The 23,488-nt window shown below is 39.0% G+C and overlaps 1 protein-coding gene across 6 annotated transcripts in view; it reads left to right on the forward strand.

Annotated features, from left to right (window-relative positions):
- LAMA2 (laminin subunit alpha 2) overlaps nt 1–23,488 on the forward strand; it is a 502,508-nt gene that overhangs the window by 349,067 nt on the left and 129,953 nt on the right. For 5 of the 6 annotated variants that reach the window (XM_075924144.1, XM_075924139.1, XM_075924140.1 and 2 more), the window contains 9 exons: nt 1,113–1,256; nt 4,228–4,407; nt 5,116–5,304; nt 5,397–5,530; nt 9,381–9,498; nt 14,561–14,695; nt 15,697–15,821; nt 20,861–20,947; nt 21,766–21,959. In XM_075924144.1, coding sequence (XP_075780259.1) covers nt 1,113–1,256; nt 4,228–4,407; nt 5,116–5,304; nt 5,397–5,530; nt 9,381–9,498; nt 14,561–14,695; nt 15,697–15,821; nt 20,861–20,947; nt 21,766–21,959 — 1,306 coding nt within the window. The remainder of the gene's footprint in view (nt 1–1,112; nt 1,257–4,227; nt 4,408–5,115; nt 5,305–5,396; nt 5,531–9,380; nt 9,499–14,560; nt 14,696–15,696; nt 15,822–20,860; nt 20,948–21,765; nt 21,960–23,488) is intronic. The other variant, XM_075924141.1, reaches the window with a different exon arrangement.

The raw sequence follows: 23,488 nt of genomic DNA on the forward strand, positions 1-23,488 counted from the left end.
GTTTTAAGATCCTTCATTCTGTTTCAACAGCCAGACGTGCAGAGAGAGTGGAGAACTAATACATAATTAAGGAAGAAGGAGTTGAGATTACTTATTATTTCTTGATAATTCTTTTGTCAAATGCACATTAGTCAACAGAGTTTTAGGCCTAAAGTATAGTTCCCAAAGGGAAAAAAGGAATTTTACAAAGCCTTCTAAACAAATATTGCTTTGATTGATTGGGTTTTACAATTTTGATGAAAGCAGTTGTTTTTACGTATGTGATCCTGCCATTGTTGTGAATCAAAACACAATAGCATGGAGCTTCTATTTAAGAACCAGAAACCATACATAAGTAGGAGCAAAATCAGTAAAACTGATCATTTTAGGGCTCATTTAAAAAAAAAAGGTAAACAGCATAAATGAAATTAGATAGTCAACGTTCTTTCAATTTTAATACTCTGATTTGTTAATAATAGAAATAGATAATTTTTCCTGCTATGTTTTATATTGACATAGTTCTTTAAATATAAGATTCGGCTCTTTAATATTGCTTTTGAGTGTTAAAATGCCACAGAATAGGTACAAATATCCTTTCAAAAAGGCTCAGTGTGAGTTCTTCACAACTTAGCTTTCCTTATTGGGCATAATGGTGTAATTAAATTAAAAGCATTGATATTACAACAGTAAATAGGTGCACATTTCAGCCCTTTAAATATAGTTCAATGATGCAGAAAAACAATCTGATGAAGAGAGAAAATGGGAATGTTTTTTCACACTTGATATTTTTATAAAAATAAATTCCTCAGCAACTACGGTTAGTATCATACCTTAAATATTCAGATATGTCAAGATAAACTTGTAGGAGACAAAAGGCTTGATTAACCTATCATTTTTATAGGGAATAATTTTACTGTTATCAATAAGCTGTTAAGCATTCCACACTAGAAGTGCTATTTGTTTTAGCACATGTTCCTCTACCAGCATGGAGCAAGCATCTTCTGCCCATACTAATCTAGTAGATAGAGGTATGATATATGTATGTGTTGCAGAGGGGCGGGGGCGGGCGGGGCGGGAAGGGTGGTTTTTGCTGTGTTTAAAAAAAATTCTTCCCTGTGCTCTTTCTCTTGCAGGTTAACGTGGAAGGTGTCCGCTGTGACAGGTGCAGGTCTGGAATGTTTGGACTCTATGCCAAAAACCCACTTGGCTGCAACAGCTGCTATTGCTTTGGCCTGACTACTCAGTGCAGTGAGGCAAAGGGGCTGATCCGCATGTGGGTGAGTAGGGAACTGCTGAGCCGTGTAATGTGATAATGTTGTTTCCTGCTGGCGTCTTTTAGCCAGGCACAGAGAGGTAGCTAGGAAATGGCAAAACGTTTAAGCAATCTTTTCCCCTGCGTACTTTAAGAAGCAGAGAGAGGAGCATGTTCCATTAGACAATCAGGGTCAAGGCATTAAAAAAATTGTTTGATAGTGTAATAGATGTCAAGCCAAAGTAAATCTATTAAAATGCAGTAAAAAGCAATGTGGGAAAATTTTGAGATGGAAAATCCAGTGCGCTAGAGCTCTGGTATAAAGATGAGAATCTGAACTAGTTGCACAGTAGTTTCCCTTACCATATTCCAAGGTCATTGGTGCTTATTGTTAAATATGTAGATTTGATTTGATTAACTCCTCATTTTTCCCCTTCTAATTTATTGTCAAAGATGTGCTTGTGACAAATGTTGATCTATTTAAATCTTGACTTAGTGGGTGGAGCCTACCTAAACAACAAAAGACCACATGCTAGATTGACAGTCCTGGTGACTGAAGTCCTTTGATTATCTCTAGAAACTTTTCTTCGTCTGAGCAGATGGGGAAGGATTCTAGATGAGCTATATTGGTGCAGGACTGTCAATCTGACATGGCTTGGGTCAAGAGAAAGGTGATAAAACCAGTCAGGCCACAGAGCTAATGAAAGCATCAGTACTTTTGCAAACTCTGTTTCAGTCTTGGTATGAGACTATAAAGCTGAACAATTATTTCAAACTGTTTTTATTCCTCTCTTTTTACTTATCTCTCTTTGAATTCTGAAATTTAAACAAGACTTTGCAGATTCCCACTGTAAGCTACATGGGCTTGTATAATTGGGAACACTCTGATCTATCTCAAAACCGAGTCAGTCTACATCTTGGAAAAACTTCCTCATCTCCTCTCTCCCTCTCCCTGCTGAAGCATGCTCAGTACAGCCTTAGGGCTGCTAACAGTAAATAGGTATTCTCACACTGGCCACAGCAGTTGTCATTGTAACAAAAATACGTAAAGCATTATGTTCCTTCCCCTTTAAATAATTAGTAATAATGAACATAAAACATTAACATAGCAACAACAATATAGACCGTCCTAACTAATTGATTGGGTACACTACCGCAAACGTCAGGCAAATGCCAGGGATTTTTTTTCCATCTCTAGCATAATTGCCTTATGTTTGGGTTTCCCTGATACCTCTTCCACACGGTTCCCCAAGAATTCAGTGTGACTCCAGTATTGTCACTTCGGTTCAACACTCAGGTTCTGTTATTTAGCATATAGCAAAGCTACTCTGAGTGGATCAGACACAAATGTTGGGGAGTGCCTGTAGGTTGTATCTCACATCTAACAGTACACAGCAAACCCTCTTCCTTTATATACATTTGCAGATGATATTGCATTTGCTATGCATTGCATCCTGTGTTTTGGGATTGGCTCAGTTGCTTTGTAGGAACCAATCCCTGTACAGCATACTCCGTCCACAAATTGTCCATGCACAACTTACTCCTTATTTCATTGTGTGGTTCTTGGGATATTTTCTAATTGTTATCTTGACCACTAATCCACTTATCTCCCTAACCCTGTCTCCCAAGAAATGAGGCCCCACCCATGTCCAATTACTCATATCAAGCCAAGCCTACATCCTACTACTTCAAGTCCAGTCTAGTTCTAGGTTTGGGAGATTTTCTGGAACTCAGGAAACACCTGCGATCCTTGGTCAGTAGCAGGTGCAGAAGGACTTTCTGATAATAGAACCATCTGTGCAGATGTAATGTCCAAATCTGCTGAAGTGGTTGGTATGGGGTCTTCAGCAATCTTCCTATTTTTGGAATTAGCATTTGGTAATTAGGGCCTCTGCAATACGTGATACCTCAATATCCAAATGAGAATTGTCTACAGGTAACTCCTAGCAATACTACAATAAAACATGACTGTGATATACAAGGTTCCCTCTAAGCCGTGTGTCAGGACAGCTCCCAGCTGCTTAATCAGCCCTGCCCAGCCATAGGGTTAGGGCCCCACACATGGAGCTGTAGTCTGAGAAATTCTCACACCACCTCTGGGTCCCTCTGAGAGGCAATGCGTCCCCACTCACAAGCAGAATCTGAGTGTAGAAAAGAAACTTGTAATAAAAGGAGGGAAGTAGCTTGGCATTAATTTGGGAAAACACCACAAACAGGGCTCATAAATGTGCACCATGAGTAAAAATCCCGCCCCAAGTAGGCTGGGCAGTGTATTTTCCTCTCAGGTTCTTAAGACCAGCAATCCCAAAGTCCCCTTCACATGCCCAATCCTTCTCTGTACCCCACTCACAGTTGCTGCCCTTGGGCAATGCAGATCCAAAGTTTAGAGGTGCATCCACAGAGTTCATCTCCTTTCTTGGGGCAGAGGGGGCCAATATGTTTCTTATTCATTCTGCTGGGGACTCACCAGCCTGGGATGGTGAGGAGTGTGAATAGGTGTGGGGAGGGCACAGCTCAACACTCCCACCCTAAAAATAGTTTCAGTGCCACTGATCTTAGAGCCTCTAATAGTAAATAATTATTCTCATATTGGCTGCCCAGTGAATAAGTATAACAAAAATGCACCTGTCAATCCAAGATCTGGATCTTATAAGAAGCGTATTTCATCTTAATGTAAGATTCTTAGACTCTGAACAGAAGTGTGGTCCAGGACTGAAACAACAGGCAGAGCTTGCAGACATGTGCTCATATTTGCTGCTGGTCCCCCCTTTCATGGGCACTGAATATGAAGGGAGCATAGTAGAGTAGAAAACTTAGTCTAATAGTTCTATTTAGTGGGACTACTCACATGACTAAGGACTCTACAATCTAGTGTGAAAGTAAGTGCAATCAGTTTTTAAAATAATAGAAGTAAAAGCATAGCAAGACTTTGCCTACTTGAAAAAAGCTTGAAAAAATAAACTTGTTTTTCTTTTTAATACCTTTAATACGTTCAGGTGACCTTGAAGCCAGAACAGGTGGTTCTGCCACTGGTAGATGAAAACCTTCAGGACAGTACTACCAGAGGGGTTGTATTCCAACATCCAGAGATAGTAGCTGACATTGAACTGGTGATGCAAGATATCCATTCAGGACCTATTTACTGGAAACTTCCAGAGCAGTTTGAAGGACGAAAGGTAAAGATAAGATTTCTTTAAATTCTGATAAAAACTGATGTTTTACAAAAGCTTCTAATTCTTGTATTGACAAAATCACTGGAAGATTTTTGCAACGAATAAACATTTTTCTTGTTCCAATTTATTCTGGCAAAAGTTTTAGAAAAATAATAGGAAATTCTATTAGTTGTCATCAAAACTTGGAATCCTATAACATCAATACCATCTTGAAGAAGATATTTATTCATGCAAATATATAAGAAATATGCTACTATGAAATTTTTTTGGCCATCACAGGAATTGATAGCTAGCATCATTAGATAGATATGAGGAATTCCTTCTCTATGAGAAATACCTTCTCTTTGGGCCTTATCCATCTCTGTGGCTCTATTATGTGTTGTACTATTGAAGGCCCCTTATTGGATTTGTGGGAATATTAATATTCCCACAGAGCCAAACAAAGAGGGACATAACATTTGTTTCACTTTCTGCAGAAATAGATTATCTTAATATATATCTGTGCACAATCCTGTATCTCTGTATGTTTCAAGTAGCACAGACCTCTGTGTTCTCTCTCTCTCTTACACACACACACACACACACACACACACACACACACACACACACACTGATGTTTCTATACATGTATTCGTAATACTTACATGCACAGAGATATATTTGTAGCTAATTGTAACTCGTGTCTCTGTATGCTTTATTTTGCTTTTTTAGCTGACTGCTTATGGAGGGAAACTGAAATATGCTATCTACTTTGAAGCACGCGAGGAGACAGGTTTTGCCACCTATAATCCCCAGGTCATTATCAGAGGTGGGCCTCCAAAACATACAAGGATTATAATCCGGCATATGGCTGCCCCTTTGATTGGCCAGCTGACGAGGCATGAGATAGAGATGACGGAGGTAACATTTTAATCTGTTGTGTTTCAGAATATTAATCTTTGGTTCTGTTGATACAAATAGTTGACTGGATTTTGTGTTACCATTTTCTTCAGCATGAATGGAGATACCATGGTGATGGTCCAAGAACCAGTAGTTCTGTGACACATGAGGACTTCATGGATGTGCTATACAACATTCATTACATTCTTATTAAGGCTTCCCATGGCAGCATCATGAGACAAAGCAGGTAACAATTTTATGCAATAGCTTGAAATACTTCAGCTATCCCAGCTAATCCACTTGAGACTTCAAACTGAATTTTTAAATCATGAAACAAGCTATAAGCACAAAAGCAGCAGGTTGTACAAAAAGAAAACTAGAGAAATGGGAGAAAGGAATTATACTCAAAGGAAAACCATAATTGTTGTAGCCAAAAGAGACCTGTATTCTCAGTATCTCAAAGCCAATAAAAAACCCAAAAATATATTTTGTAAACAGATGTGAATACTATGCAGATATTGTGCTTTCATATAAATACGGATTGTAGCCTATGAAATATTTGTCTCTTGACAATCAGTGATGAATAAACAATTGGTGATGTAAATAGTACCCTCTTAAAATGACACATAACCCAATATAGCAGAAGCAGATAAAAATTCAATAAGGTACTAGTATGGTGGTAGCACTAAAAAGTTGTAGTGTAACAATGTTTGTGTACCAGAGAAATTGAAAACTAGTAGCAATGCCCTAAAAGTGAAACAAGCAGCTGATGGTTATTTATTATTAATTTATTTAAGTAATTTTAAAGAAACTAACTATCCATTTTCCAAAACTTGGTTGTCCCCTGCAGCTGCAGTTGCCACAGTTCTTTAAAAAGTCATGGGGTATGTGGCTAAGAACTATAGACTTTGATTCTGGAGAGCAGTTAAAACACAGACTTAAGTCCAACCCTATTCAGAATAGCCCTTAAGTACATGCTTACCTTTGAACATGTGCTTAAGTCCAGTGATGTAAAGTTAAGCATGTGCTTTAATCATGTCCTGAATGCTTTCCTGAATTGGACTCCAAAGCTATGTCTAGACTACAATGATTTATCAGAAAAAGGTATGCAAAAAACCTTTTTCCGATAGTTTTTTCAGAAGAGGCTTTTCCGAAATTTGGCCAGTCTACACTGGGCTAAATTTTGGAAAACCCATCTCTTTCAGAAGAGCCCATCTTCCTCATGGAATGAGGAAGACAAGACTTCTGAAAGAGTGTGTCTGCTTTCCTCAAAAAAAGCAGAAGAGCAGACGTGTTCCTTGGTCACAGCAGAGTTTTTTCTGTAATACCTCTGGTATCCCTGAAAAACCCCATCGTGTAGACTTAGCCTAACTCTTAACAAGCAAAAGCTTCTCTTCTCGTCCAGTTGCCATTAGAAATAAAATATGGGGGATGAGTTATAGAAAAAATTATTATAATGGAGTGTTGTCATTTTTTTCAACGTGAACAATGAGGAATTAATAGCTTTTAAATTTTCTATGAATATTCTTTCAACACAAAAGTTTAAAAAAAGCAGAGGTGCAGATGATAGTCTGTAGAAAAATACCATCAATGACAATTCGAACCAATGGCAGACTTAAGTATAAAATAGCTTAATTCCAATGTTAGCCTTTTATTAGCGATATAATTTATAATTTGTTTTGCAAAAGCTATGCTATTACAGAGAGTGATTTAGAGGCTTCTGCTAAAAATCCAAAAGCAAACATTTTTCTCCTACTGTGTTCATTATGTTGTTCTCCTTTTTCTCATTCACCACTCAAAATTGAAACATTTATTTCATAGATTCAAATTAGATTTTGTTTTGCTTTTCAGGTATTTCGTTCCTGATAATAAATTAGTTTGGACTGGAACTATGCTTTCACTTTCACTGTTAAATCTTAGGTGATAATAAGATAGCAGTGGTTATACTTAGGGATGCTAATGGTTAACCAGTAAGCCTCGCTTTTAATGGTTGAGGCTTGCCAGTTATGGTTAACCGGTGGGAGCTGGAGCAGCCTCCCACACACCTTAGGTAGGGGGGCTGCTCTAGCCCAATAGCCCCCTGCAAGTGGGGGCGGAGGGGATGTTTCAACCTGGCCAGGGAAGCCCTCTACCTTCCCAGTTTAATCGGTTAACTCATTAAACTTATCATGTAACCAGTTACCTAATTAAAAGGGTTTTTACATGCCTATTGCACTGGTTCCCCTTAGACATGCTTCAGGAAGCAACTGGACCTAACCTAACTTAAGTAACTCTTTTCCCTGGACAACAAGTAGCTTTGTGGTCCCAAAGTAATTGTAATGTTAATTCAGCTCTGTAACAGTTTGTGCTGTACACAGAGCATTGCCTTTAATTTATGATTACGGTGCAGTGTGGGTTTTAGTATGGACCATGTATAGTCATGCCAGTGATCTAGGATTTGTACTTGCATTGCTAATTTATGCTGAACCCATCCCTGCAAGTATGGCTATTTTTGCTATTTTTGCTATTCTCACATCATACCATAGTTTGCAGTGCAGGTTTGCCCTATATTTTAAAGATGATGGGGAAGCAGATTCCACTCCATTGTTTTTATATTAAGTGTACAAGGAATTCCATACAAAACAATATTTTTGGCCCTATTTATTTTGAAATCCTTTTTTTCTTATTCTACTTCTCTATTCTAGGTGACCCTCCTTCTGAAGTAGGAAAAAGGTATATATGCTGCTGTCATTTGGAACATTGCATTGACTTAAGATAGTAGAGGTGAACTCCGGATCCCATTGAAGTCAATTGCAAAACTCACATTGGTTTGAATGGGTCAGGATTTCGCTCTAGATTTGCTAATGGTCTTCCTAATGTTGGCACCTATATACCAAGATGACAATTGCAGTAGACGTGCCTAGACAAACAGATAATTGTAAGGGGGGGGGGGCAAGTCTGTGAGTTGGGTGGTTTGGGAGTATGAACAGGAGCTAATTATTTCCATACGTTTCTTTGTACTAACGCCTACACACAGATACTTAATAAAATAAATTCTGGCTGGATTAGCTTCTTTGTTTTGATTTAACTCTTATAATAAGTATTCATATTCAGTGATAGAAGAGAAGGAAATTTCATCTCCTTGCTTGGATTTGAATTATATTTGGAAGCTTTAAAATTTACATGGCTTGCCCTATATTTTTTACTTATTTGAAGAGCAAATGTTTTCACAGTTTAGTATTCATTTAAACAAAAAAAAAATGAAATCCATAAAATATATCCTTTCAGCAAAGCAACAGTTTTTCAATCTCCTGGGATAAAATAATGCTTTAGAGATGACTTTTGCTGTCTATGTCCATGCTCCATTTCATGCCCTTAAGAATAATTTTGTCTGTTCAATGTATGTGGGGGGAGGATGGGCAGGAGATAAGGGTATAAGAAATTTACATAATAAAGAGAACATTTGGGAAAGGAAAGAGTCAGCAGTACCAACATGAAACATCTTTCCTGACAATAACCAACTTCTGTATGTTTCTTTGTTTTAACATTTGGCATATTTGTCCTTCATATTCTGAAGGGGGAAATGAATTCTGCCTAATATCTTAAAAACTGCTGCTAAAAGGCAACTATCTGTCCAATATCTTTGAAGTCTATTCTACAGCTTGTTATCTTGCTTTAGATACTGGGGATATATTTTAGTTTTTAAAAAGCTTCATTAGAAGCATGTTTAGTGAATACAGTTGTTGCACCTTTGTGAATTGTGAACTCGATCCAGGTTTATTATGTGACATCAATTTTTTAATGATCTATTCAAATAAAGAATCAGATACGGGTTTTCTCAGCATTTTCCTGCAAATAAAAGAGAGGAAATGGAAGATGAGTAGAAGAATTAGTTAAACTGCAGGGTAGAAATGGAAAATGAGATTGAAAGAATGTTGGCTTTGAAGTTTCCTTCATACGTAAGGCAAAAATAGAGCAATTTTTGTCTCATGTCTTTGAGGCCAACAGAGTTCGAGGACAGCCAAATGTTTTTCTCCTATACTGGCTGACTCTGAACTTGCATTGAAATGGTGCTTTATGGAGTCAATAAGCTCTGTTTACCTGTTTCTTTTTTCCAGAATTTCTGAGATCTCAATGGAAGTTGCTGAAGAAAGCAATGTGTTTGGAATGAGTCCTCATGTTCACTTGATTGAGAAATGTGACTGCCCACCAGGTTATTCTGGCTTGTCATGTGAGGTACAATGTCGGGTTAACCTCTGTTACATGTCTTTACTCTGTATTTATCTTTCAGCTGTACTAGTATGAGGAGAGTTTCAAACAATAACCATGCTTAACAAAGCCACATGCTCTCTCTTAATTTAGTCCTTCTGTTCCTTCCCCCCCATGTCCTCAATCTTCAAAGCACAAGTACTTACTTAACTTTAAGCAGATAAGTAATCCTACTGAAGTCATTGGAATTGTTCCTGTGCTTAAACTTAAGCACATTCAGTTTTGCTGGATCAAAGTCTCTGCACCTGCATTGTGTGAGCAGTGAGAGCCAATGAAACCTGCTGAAAGTGATGACATGCATACAGTAGTACCTCAAAGATCTGAACACCAGATTTATGGACTTACTGGTCAACTGGATACCATGTGGAACCAGAAGAAATCAATCAGGCATCAGGGGAGACAAAAAACTCCAGCATATACTGTACTGCCAAGGGCTCAGGGCTTCAGGTGATTGAGGTTTTGTCTTTGAGTCTAGCGCTCCCATAGGGCAAAACCTTAGCACTCCCCTGAGCCGTGATGCCTCAAGCGTCAGAAGCTCCATCACTTCCCTCCCACCTAGAGCCAAGATACCTTGTCTTTGTGGCTGCAGCTGCTACCACCCCCCGCTTCTGCCCCCTCCCCCCCCCCCCACCAGGTCTGAAGTCTGTAAGGTCTTGTTCAAAGTTACAGTACATTTCAACATTACGAACAACCTACATTTTTGGGGTGCCCATACTGCTGAGCAATATTTAAGTTTTTATGATATCACTCTTCTCTAGAGGCTAGCCTACAAATATCAGTTTATCATATTCATATACAGTGATAAAAGAGAAGGAAATTTCATCTCTGTGCTTGGATTTGAAATTATATTTGGAAGCTTTAAAATGTACATGGCTTGCCCTGTATTTTTTACTTGTTTGAAGAGCGTGGCTATTGTTTAAAATGCTCAGATACTGTCATTGGCTAGGTATATCCTTAGCCAGTTCCCTGCAGTGAATTTGAAGTTAGATACTTGGCAAAGCAGCCATGAGTTAAGAGACTATCACACATTCTTATTTATCTCTGGATGAACACAGCCCAAAATTGTGAAAATAAATTCATTTGACCTGCATTCACATCCCTTTTGTGTGTATTGCACAAATATTCTATCAAATGTATTTACAGGGAGGAATGTTCCCCCAAACCATCCACAGATTTTTGAGTGGATATTACAAAATCTTTCCCTGTAGTGAATTTTTATTTTATACGTGTGCAGAATCATGTTGAAAAATTATCCTAAGTGATGCGTCCATCCAGTCTGGGAATAGAAACAACAGGTAACCTCTGGGTCCAATAAAATCATCTTGAATTTTAAATATTAAATTTTTACTATGAGTCATGAACAAGCTATATACTAACAAATATGCACAGTAGTAATTTGGTAAATTTCACCTAATTTTTAGTTAATGATTTCTCCACAAAGAAAAAGATTTCTTCCTTTTTTATCAAATGAGTTTTTATAATATCCTGAAAACCTTCATTGAACAATTTTATTAATGTTTCAAAGTCAGACACCCAAAAGTAGAGCAGTATAGGGATGAAAGTTGCATTTCATAAAAGATTTTGAATTTTGGAAATTGGGCTTTTGTTGTGATGCCCAAAATCAAAACAAAAGAAAATAAACTGCATCAAAATAAAACCTTTTCATTTCAGCCTGACTCAAAATTCTTTCATCTTTTCAATTTGCTGTAAATTTTGTTTTTAGTTTGAATCAAATCCAAACTTGCTTTCAATTTTTCAATTTACAAGCAAACTAAAAAATCCATGATTTACTCAGTTCTTATATGTGTCAATATTGTTAGAACTTTATCATAATACACACTTATGGCGGGGGGAGAGGTACGGTTGAAGTTATAATGTTGCCATTTCCTGCTTAACTGTGGAATCTTAATACTCTCTCAACATATATTTTAATGGAATATTCTATAAAGGATTAAACCCCCATATTCCTGTAGGAAAAGAGAAAGATCTGATACCCAGTGGCTTTCTAGTATGTGCCCATAGATTGTAAAGCTTGTGAAGTCATCTGGAATAACTTCTACTGCTTGATATAGTCAATATCCCAAAACTGTAGTTCTTAAGAACTATGCATGTAGTGTTTTTACCTCAGAGGATGTCTAGACTGCATCCCTCTGCATCGTTTTACAAGGCATAAGGGATCTATCAGAAAAGGCTTTATTTAGCAAAAGATCAGCCTCTAGATTGCTGCTTTTCTCCGACAAAGCTCCGCGCCAAAAAAAAAGCAGCGGCCATTTTTATGCTAATGAAGTGCGGGATATTTAAATCCCCGATTCATTAGCAATTTCAACCTGACTAATCTGCATCCCTCTGCCGGCAGCAGGTGCAGTCAAGACATACCCTCAGATATTTCAGAGGTGACATTGGTCACCTCTAAAACTTTGTATTCAAGTGCATGTCCAAAATATAAGGATCAGAGTTCTTTCCTGATAAGCACTGCTGGTATCTTTCAAAAATAGCTCTGGAAAATGCATTCAACATGCTCATAATTTACTTGATATTATACCCATATTCTGGATCATTTTGTAATTTTAAAATCAGTACAGATGAGAAGAATGTCAATATCATATTAAACAAATGAGTTGGAGTTTCCATTTAGCTTAAGATGTACCAAAAATTGCATATATATATATATATTCTCCCAATCTTAGGGGCTCTCAGCACTTGCAAAGATCCCACTGTACCAGTTTATTTTAGACAAGGACATTTTTGAGGGAGAAAATGAAGAATCCCTAGTAAGGAATAAATTACTCCCATTTGAGATTATTCCACTAAATTAGAATTCCTCACAAGCCATGCTAAAGGCAGATAGACTGTTTCTGTGCTTCACTGATTTTAACAGTCTAAGCCAAAATAAAAGTGAGTTGAAATTACTTACTTCTGACTCTGAAGAAAATAATTGTGTTTCTGCTTTATCTCTTACTTAGATTCTTAATGGGTCACCAGTGATTATAAATTTAACATACTGCTACAGGCTATTGTATGAGCGTAGTCAAGCACATGTCAATTAACTCTCCACTCAAATATTCCACTTTTGAAAGTGCAAAGTGTCTACCAATAAATACAAGGTGGAACAGAGTGTTTAGCATATGTAACAATACATGTTTCAAAGGATCTTTTAAGGTGAAGTGGTCAATTTAATTACCCCTCCCTCCAGTCTTAGGGAGGAAAGGTCAGGAGAGGAGAAGCCACTGGAAGAGGTTGTTATGGGGCAATAAATTGTTGTAATAAGCCATAACTCCAGCGTTTCCATCCTGTCCATGATTTTTAGTATCTCACAGAGTTATGAGTTTGAGCTCCCAGGCTTGCCTTTTAAAAGTGTTGAGTAGGCTACCTTTGAAGATGAGTGATATCTAGGCATTTTGGGGATCTCTTGCTTATGGCCAGAAATATCACTGTCTCTCAGTTCCAAGCAGCATGATAGAGGACCTTTTTATTCCCTTCTCCCAGAGTTCAAACTATAATGAAATGGGAGTTTGTGTACCTCCCTTCTTCATGGGTGTGAGGGGTGTAATCCACAAAGTCTTATGTCACTAATGTTCCATGAAGATTCTTGTTATGTCTACAAACCTTTTTGTGCAGGAGAGTGCACCTCTTGTGGCAAATTAGTATTTCATACTTAATAATGGTTTTCTCCTGACTGGGAGTTTCCAGCTTCATAGCTAACACTTATAGTTACAAAGCAAACACTTAAATATTACCTTATAACATGGCATAAAGATGTTATAAGTGAGATTAATACATGCAGAAACTCACAAGCATTCCTTAAAGTCCAAACTCTAAATACATTTCTCTACATCTAACATTTATTTTAACAATAACTAATGCCTGGTAAGCTAGACTGGTTTTCAGCTACACATTTGCCAGTCTTTAATGAGACTTAGAGGCCTTGACATGAACTGACACTTGATGTGCTAGCTTAACAAATACCCCATGTGAGTTCTAATGTGAGGTGATGGGTGATAACCAGGAGTATGCAAACAATGGGGTTGGGGTTTATTTTCTGTACTGAAGCAGTTTCTCTTGGAATATTTGGATGGTTCCTTCCATAATGAGATCTACTTCTCTAATGGTGTGCCTTTGTTTGATGAAGCCTGTTTCAAGTGTGTTTAGATGCATATCCTGCTTACCCCACACACACTCAGAAGAAAGGCTCCCTGGCCCTGTTTCCCTTTCACAACTGTAATCTTGGAGGAGAGGGGGGAAGGCTTCAGGTGCTGCTCTCGCCCCCAGCACAATCCCATTGGCCAGTTTCAGACCAGAAACTGGCCAATGGGAGTTGCCTGTTTGAATAACAGGCAGCCATGAAGCACTACACTCGCCTCCCCTCCTGCTCAGTTATTCACACAAGCACATGGCCAAGTAGGCAGGCTGGCTGGTAAATCTCTTGGCCAGAGCTTGCCTTTGGCACACGGCCCCTCCTTTCCCCAATCCTCTGCCTCCCCGCTCCTGCCCCCCTCCTGCACCCAGACCCACTCCCAAATCTGGTGCCCTACTCTCCTGGCCCCTGGCTGCACACTGGGGCTCTTGTACATTTCAAAGGAGGAATGCGGAAGTGCCTATTGACTAGTTGAGTATTTGATGGAAATTCCATCGACTAATTGACTGGTAAATTAACCGAAATTTAATGCCCTTAATTGAGTGGTGCACTTCTCCAGAAATGTTTCCTCATGATGGGCCATGGAGGGGTTGGTATTCTGGGAAGCTATCCCAGGTACCAGGGCTATTCCCATAGTTTAGACAAAGTGTTTGGTTGTTAAATATAAAGTTGTTCTGGGTGAGGATGAAATGGGTGTGAATGAAAGGTCTCTCCAACTGTAGTATGAAAAGGCTGGAGTCAGGAATTTTTCAGTTGTGTTTCAAATTTTTGTTGGTTCTGGTATTTATTACATAGATGAAGGCATGTCAACTTGTAAAAGGTGGTGGTGATGAAGATGAGCTTGCTGAACTCCCACTATCCATCCACTCTGTGTTTGCCTCTCTTTTATTTTAGGCATGTTCTCCCGGATTTTATAGACTGCCTCCTGTATCAACTGTCAGGAGTCTTGGACCAACCCTAGGCATTTGCGCTGCATGTCAATGTCATGGACATAGTAATGTGTGTGATCCTGAAACCTCTATATGTCAGGTATAAATCCCAGATTCTTCTTATCCCAGTGCACTGTTTTTTTCTACTTAATGTAAAATTAATCTGCTGTGTGCCAAAATTGAAAATATGAAGGACATATTTTAATCTCTTGCCTTAAAGAGGGGACACTGAAAAAGTTGCTGGACCAAAACCATGAATCTCTGTCTGCCTTCAAAGATTTTCCAGAATGACCTTGAGTTAAGGATTCTAATTCTGTAGTGTATATTTTCTCCTCCAAACTACTGCTTGGTGAAGCAGAAAACGTCTTGAAGAAGGGTGCTCCTCTCTTGTCAGGGGATAGAAGAGAACTTGAGAAATGGAGATAACAGGAGCAGGGGAGAAGATCCTCAGGAAAAAGCAGCTATGGACAGGAGTAAGAAGTGTGTGGCTGTTGTTTAGAGTCCCTGAGTTGGAATCCAGAGTGGTGAGCAGGCCTGGATTTCCTTGCCAGCCCTAGGTAATGGAGTATGTATTGCAAGCAGAGGATAGATCTTATTTGGGAGCCTGAACAAATGGCCTAATTTACGATGCTAAAGACCAGGGCTGAAGACCTTGGGGAGGTCAAATATACTACTGGACTTTTTAATACCACTGAAGGGGTTCATCTGAATTTTGTGACGGGGCCAGAAGGCCAAGCCACAACCCAATAGCCTGCGGAAGGTGCCAAGGGTGAGAAAAGGACTGTGATACTGCACTCCGCTTCTTGGAGGCACTCAAAGGTGATTGCCCCATTATGCGTGTAAGCCTATGCCCAACGTGCAACTCACTGTTTGTTTCACAATAAACGATAATATTCCACCTCTATGTAAACCCATATGTAACACAGCATGTCTTCTGGGAGAGACTGAAAGAAGGCAATTCCAGAAACAATCACATCAGAGACAGTCAGCAATTAAATACTTGTCAATGCAAAAATCCCTTGTATCTAAAAATGTTTGACTCCTTTAGGCCAGGAACAAAACACAGACTGTTCTCTTTTCTTTCTCCCTCCCTCCTCTCAGAACTGCAGGCACAACACAGCTGGTGAACATTGTGAGAGGTGCGCGGTCGGCTTCTACGGGAACGTCCAAGGATCTCCAGAGGACTGCCATCCTTGTGCTTGTCCTCTAACCATTGCCACCAATAAGTAAGCCTGTAGTGTTAGATTGCCTCTTCTAGCCACTCAGTGCTCTCGGTCAGCTGAACACAGGATAAGTGCATGCTAAAATGTGTCCAATCCACTTCCACTAATTGATCTTGCTAAGAGTCAGGGATTGCTCCCTTGCTAATTAGTGATGAATAAATTAATAATGGGTGGAAAAGCAGTGCTCCAGAGCTAATGAATATGTGTTACAAAAGGTTTCTCATAAGTGAAGCTAAAGCAGAGCTCAAGTACAATGTAGCCACAAGGGAGCTGTAAATAGTCTTTTGCTCATGTATTGTGTTAGTATAAATGTATTACAGCCTTTTCGCTTTCTACTGGGCAATTTATTGATTCCTTATTTAATGTTACATGGGTTTTAGGCAATTTGTGAAAGATAGAATAGTTTAAAAGCAATATAGTTATTGCAGTATCCATTTTATTGGTTGCCTTATGATAATGAACCTTCCTACCTCCCTCTCTCTCCTTCTTCCCCACAAATGATACTTGAGCTTTGTTTTTTATTGTAATGAGAAGCCATAGGTACCATTAGGAGTTATTCTTTAACGCTTTTGAAAGACTGTGGGACATGCAGTTTTCTTCAAAGCCATGTTCTATGCCATTAGGATAGGCTAATAGGTCAGTATTCTTCCCCTTTGAGAAGTCATCTTCTGTCTTCATTGTTTTATAATTTTGAAGGTGGTTTTGGGAGGGGGGCAGGGTTGGTGGAAAAAGTTCCGATTTCCATCCTCATCACTCAAGATTTCCATGACCTTTCATGTGAGGCAAAGAGCCTTAAGAAAATAAGCACTGAATCTAGATCAACCAAACCAGTTACTTAAGGATGATTCAAGGTGTTCCCTTTTCCTTAGGAAATTGTTGTGCAACCTCCATAACTACCAACTCTTATCAGTATAGACAGTGAAAAACTTGAATGAGACTTAAATCTGCCTTCTTCATAGCAGTGTACAGCGCTTTAACCTCTGGGACATGGTCCTCCTTTCCTAATTAAAAAGAAAAGATGTTCTTGTGCTTATTAGTTTACCTTAGATTTGATAATTGCCAGCCTGACGATATTCATTTGACTTGCTTATTGCAAGCTCTTTAAGACAATATTAGAGGTGAAAAAACTCAGATTAAACCATTGTATTGCAAGAGTAATAATAAAATGACAGACACCTTTGTGCCATACACACGAGCTGGTAATTGGATGACACGGAGTGATAAAATAACATTTTTTCATTAATATAATTCAATTTTTTTATTTTTGAAGTTTTACAAGAACCCAGCTAAGTTTATAAGGCTTTTAAGTTTTTAAAGATGTTGTTATATTTTTGCACAATCAGCATTCAACTACAAATATGATGAACTGAAAAACTGGAGTTGCTTATGGGTATGTGGATCTATTTTCATGGAGATGAAAATGTGTTGGATAATGAGTCTGTGAGTAGTAGATCAATTTGTTTATATTTTATACAAAGGAGTAATTTTTACTACTCATTCAAGCACTATTGATTTAATGCATTATAAGGATGCTGACTGCAGTAGACCAAATGGGTATTCTGTGACGCCACACCCTCAGTGCTTTTTTAGCATTAATCTGGTTTGACACTCCAGGCACAAACAGTTGGATACATTTTGTAGCATTGTACTATTTTGATGCTTCACTGTGTTTCTCCATTTAAAAAAAAACTGAGTATAGAATCCCAACTTACTAATATTCCACTTCTTTCATGGATGTGCACTACAGTCACCAATTTACCATATAAATATGGCATAGTGAACAGAACTCATTATCTTCTGTGTCTAAAATACATGCATTCACTGCTTGAGCTAAAAGAAATTATTCTTTCATTAGGGTAGCATTAGGGCAAGAATGTGAGATCATTGCAAATGATCTTGCCAGTCTTTAATTATCTCTTCTTAGTCAAAGCTCAGAACCAGTATTCCATCCTCATGCTCCCTGGCCTGCTAGCCATCTTCAATATCATCAACATCATATCCTCCCTTGGCTTCCTGTTATGCTATCCCATCCTTTTTTTGATCTCACTTGTCCGAACACTCCTTTAAAGAAGGAGCATCCTCTTTATCTTGCCCATCAACATTCAGTTGTAGTTCCACAGGGCTCTGTCCTTGGTCTCCTTCTCTTCTTCCTCTATATTACCTCTGGGTAATCTTATACACAACAAACAAATCAGCTGTCCCCTATGCTGTGACTTACTGATTCACTGCCCTACTCTAGACCTGTGTCCTACTATCTAAATTGAAGTTTCAGCCTCTCTCTCCAGCATCTCCTTTTGGATGTCTAGTTGCCAGTTCAAACTCAGTGTGGCTAAAACAGAGCTCTTATTTACCCCTCCTCTCCTAAGTCTTTCTCACAGCACCACGATTCTGCCTGCCTCTTAGAACCATAACCATGGTATCAATTCCCCATGTACACATATCCTAAGATAATGGCTTTTCCTGTCCAACCACACAACTAAAACTCTTGCTCATCTGTTGTCTTGATTATTGTGATGTCCTTTTCTCTGGTTTTGACAAATGCAGTTTTGTCCTGCTCATAGCCATTCCAAATGTTCCTGCAAAGATAGTTTTCCTAATCCGTTCACTTGGACCATATAATCTCTCTGTTTGCACTGGCTACTTATCTCTGTCACATCAAACATAATTTTCTCATCTTCACTGTCAAGATCAAAGTTCCCTCTAAGCTATGTGGCTGAGTGGCCGCACAGTTATGTTCTGAGCCCTGCGCAAGCAGGGAAATCAGTTGATTGGCAGAGACGGGGCCTCTGTAAACAGCAGTTAATACTCCCTGCTGGGAATGAGTGGCTGGGAGGAAGGAAGGAGTAATTAATTGGCTTGGTGGAAAGTCCCGTCTGCTGGAGGAGACAGAGAGAAAAAGAGGAAGGCAGAGACAGAAACCCAGCAGACTCTTCAAACCTCCTGGGCTGGGAAGAGGGAGGTAAAGGGCTGACTGCATGGGATAGGTGGGGGAAAGAGGGAGTGATTGAGTGCTAGCATCTGTGCAGTGAGGTGGAGGCATGGGGCAGTTTGCAGTATCCGACTCACTGCAGTCCTCTCTGTTAGGCTGGTTTGGAGGGAGGGGGGAGAAAGCCTGGTGTGTGAGTGGGGGGGGTGTGAATGTGTGTGGGAGGAGGACATTTGTATGATTACATTTCAAACAAAGTTTGCATAGAGGTGTTAATGGCTTAAGATAAGAAAGAAAAGATTATTTTAACAGTTTCAGAGGGGTAGCCCTGTGAGTCTGTATCTGTAAAAATATTGAAAAACAGTGAATAGTCCTAAAGACTATTAGTTGTTTTTTAATTTTTTTAACAGAATTTTTGGAGCGTTGCAGATATCTTAACGATTTTTTAAAATCCTGTGTTACTAATTAATACATGGAAAATTGTGTTGCATTAAGGCCAGACCTTTGCTATCTGGTAGAGTTCCGGCTTTTATGAGTTAGAAGTAGCAAATACTAGGTGTAATGCTAGTTATTTTGTAGGATGAAACCTTATTTGCAAGCTCTTTGAAACATGCAATGTCTACACACCCTGAAACCATGTGTTAATTTGTTCTGGGGCTTCTACTCTTCCTCTAACAGAAGAAGGCTAATTCCCTACCTTTGTAGTTTCTAAGTGTACCTCACAACAACTAGTCACAGGTGTTTTTTTAAATATATTTTATTCCACACATATGGACTACTTAAAATACATGTATATATGTATTTGTGTAGACACACCCACACAGTATGTGTTTTGTTGTATTGGTGGTATACATCGACACACTACCTCAATATTGGTGGTGCACATAAGAAATTCAACCCAGCCAAAAGAAAATTCAACCTAGCCAAGGAGAGAAACTTTTAGAGGGAACACTGCTCAAGACCCCACATGGCCTATCCACATACTACTTACCATCTCACAGCTATTATGATGTCAATTCCTACCTTCAAAACCCTCCTTCAAACTCTCATTTGCCTTGATTCCTGTAAAAAAAATTGACAGTAGTTAGGCTGCTGGTTTGTGAGATCACTGTCTGTCACACTGACCAATACTGTCTCATTGTTTCCTTGAATTCCCATCTGTTTTCATTCTTCTATTGTTCCCTTGTCTTACATTTACACTGTTTTCACATTGGTAGACTGTCTTTTTGTTTTGTCTTTGTACAGAATCTAGCACAGTGGTATGCTGGCCCACAATTAGAAATTCTAGGCCCTCTGATGATGGTGGTGGTAATAATAATAATAAATAATAATAACAATAATAATAAATAAGTGTTTAAGTAGGTCTGATTCTATCCATTGGAAGGCAGAGGTATCCATACACATCAGCAGATGCTACATTACAAAACAAAGACCAGAGAACTTGAAAATCAGCAAAATATGGCTAGGGTGGGAACATTTACTGATGCTTGGCTAATTTTCCCCTTTACTTTTTATCCTCTGATACCATTCACATCACAGCTAGGGACTTACAGAATAATTGTTTTCACTGATGAGTATCTTTCCACTAAGGCTATGTCTAGACTGCAGGCTTCTTTCGAAAGAGCCTCTTTCGAAAGCATCTTTCGAAAGAGCCTCTTTCGAAAGATCGCGTCTAGACTGCAGGCGGATCTTTTGAAAGAGAAATCCGCTTTTTCGAAAGAGAGCACCCAGCGAGTCTGGATGCTCTCTTTCGAAGACGGCCTCTTTACATTGAAGAACGCCTTCTTTCGAAAGAGGAACTTTCGAAAGAAGGCGTTCTTCCTCGTAAATTGAGGTTTACCGCCATCGAAAGAAAAGCCGCGTTCTTTCGAAATAATTTCGAAAGAACGCGGCTTGAGTCTGGACGCAGCGGAAGTTTTTTCGGGAAAAGGCTACTTTTCCCGGAAAAACCCCTGAGTCTGGACACGGCCTAAGTGTACATAGGTGGGTGAGAAAATCCTGACATTAACATTGAAGAGTAGACTCTGTTACTGGCCCTGTACAGCTGCTAAGAGTGAGATGACAAACTAATGGAGTACAGTAGAAATGTATTTATTCTTTTTCCCTCCTATGTCAGCTTTAGCCCTTCTTGTGTTGCGGAAGGTCTCACTGATTACCGGTGTACCACTTGCCCACCTGGATATGAAGGCCAGTACTGTGAAAGGTATGGTAATTGTGTGGGTCAAGAGTGAGAGAATTGGAAAAGGGATAATGTAGAAAAAGGCATGATCCCTTTCAGTCGATGTCAGTAAATAATACAAAATCCTCTAAATATGCTTCCTTTGATAAGTTATTTCCTCTTGTATATATGATTTAAAATCTGGATTTATCAGGTAGTTCACCAATTCCTACTATAAATTGACAGTGGATAAATTCAATAATGGCAAAATTATATTGGCTTAGACTTTTTTACGCCATATTACTTTACATCGTATCCCTAAGATCTAAAGAATACAGTACATTTATCTAAAATTAAGTACTTCATATATTCATTACTCAATGTCATCCTAAAATTCACTTGTTTGCTATTAGTGGAGCCTTCTTAAGCTTGACTACAAGGGAGAAAAGAGACAGAAGTTGTTCCAGCTATCAGAACAAAGAGTTGAATAACATAGTATGAATAAGATGACCACAGTTAGTAGATTATTAGGACAAATTTCACTTTTAAACACAATAGCCAGGCAGTATCTTCAGTAGCATTTGGAGGTCTCTTGATAATAAGCAGATCATGGGGAATTTGTTAAGTCAGTCTGTTGTAGAGTTTTACTTTTGTCCACCCCTGCAGCCCTGAATAAAACCTTGACTACAGGATTGTGCCTATAATCACTTGGTCTGATGGTATGCACATTTCTCCCTTACCCGATATATATGTAGTCATAAAGTGCCAAAAAAGAGACTTATCTTGCCAGCTGCAGACAAGGTAAATATAATGTGCTATCATTCTTGATAGGCCAAATCTGTGTTGATATTTTTAATGTCTAGATGTTCCCCTGGCTACACCGGTGATCCAAGAACTCCAGGACGGTCCTGCAAGGAATGTGAGTGTGATCCATATGGCTCACTGCCTATCCCCTGTGACTCAGTCACTGGACAATGTACTTGCAAACCTGGATCCACAGGGTGGACTTGTGCAGGCTGCGAGCACCGGCATGTGCGTGATGGCATGGAGTGCATTTGTACGTATACTAATATTACTTTTTGGGGTTTCGTGGTGGTCTTGTTGCATCTAAAGAACTGAATCTTGCTATGGTGCCAGTCAGTTCTGTAGCTGGTTCTTTCTGAAAACATATACCCTACTTCTCATTTCCCTGACATTCTGCCCTCCCATTTTCACAAGCCTCAAGTTGCTGGAAAAATCTTCAGTGTAGTTTAATACTATCGTTGAAAATCAGCAAGGCTCTGAAGGACTTCTTTTAGTCAGTTTCGAAGTTTGCAGTTTTGCCAAAGGTTGGGGCTTCTACTGTGACAGATTAAAGATCTGAGTTTATTGAATATTTTAGTATTCTCCTAAATATTTAATCAGCAGCTCCACTGTTTTTTGCCATGAATCATACATAAACTCTGAGAAGTATTCATTGAAGCTTATAGGATGCGTTGGACATTCTGGTTCACAACCTCCTGTTGAAATCCAGCTGAGAAGCAATCACGGTACAATCTGTTCAGGAACAAAGAAAGTATTTTGTTTAAAAGATAAAATGAATATCAATCCATCCTGAACACTGTTGAGTTAAATTTTACAAAACACATGCCATTTGCCCTTCACTTCAGTTTTATTGGTTCAAACTGTCTTCACTTCTATTATTTTTTGGAATTTGGTTTCCATGAAATTGGATATTATGTTTGTTCTGAACCCACAGTTTCATTTTTCTATGATAATTCCTTGTGTATTATCAAAAGCACATAAAAATCAGGTTGAGGAACCTATTCTTAGACACTTAGTCAATCCTGCATTGAAATAAGGCATTTTCTTCTTCAAAAATATGAATAGGAACTAATTTAATTGTGATCTTTTTTTCCCCGCCAGGCCTTCACATCATTGTTCCATTTAAAGCAGAATACAGATAGGGATCCAATAAGCTCCCAATATATAATATTTTTATTCTATGCATACTTGAATATATTGGCAGGGCACAATGAATTGGTTTTAATGTTTTATCTGAATTTTATCTTGTTATTGAATTTTAATGGAAGCTTTTTCATTTTGCTATTTTCTTTTCATGTAAGGCACATATAATACCAAAGCAGACAGGCACCATAAAATTAAGATTTATTTTCATATTGGATGAATTCCTGAAGTACAGGCAGTCCCCGGGTTACGTACAAGATAGGGACTGTAGGTTTGTTCTTAAGTTGAATCTGTATGTAAGTCGGAACTGGCGTCCAGGTTCAGCCGCTGCTGAAACTTACTGCCAGTTCTGACTTACATACAGAATCAACTTAAGAACCCCAAGCGTCCCCAAGTCAGCTGCTGCTGAAACTGATCAGCAGCTGATTCCAGGAAGCCTGGGGCAGAGCAACTCTGCCTCAGGCTTCCTGTAGTCAGCGCTGGTCAGTTTCAGCAGAAGCTGACTTGGGGACGCCTGGGGCAGAGCAGCTGGGGTGCTGCTGGGTTGCTCCAGTAGCGCCGCTCCTCGGCACTACTGGAGCAACCCAGCAGCACCCCATCTGCTCTGCCCCAGGTGTCCTGATTCAGCCGCTGCTGAAA

Source organism: Pelodiscus sinensis, chromosome 3 (assembly GCF_049634645.1).
Source record: "Pelodiscus sinensis isolate JC-2024 chromosome 3, ASM4963464v1, whole genome shotgun sequence".
Classification (NCBI taxonomy): Eukaryota; Metazoa; Chordata; order Testudines; family Trionychidae; genus Pelodiscus; species Pelodiscus sinensis.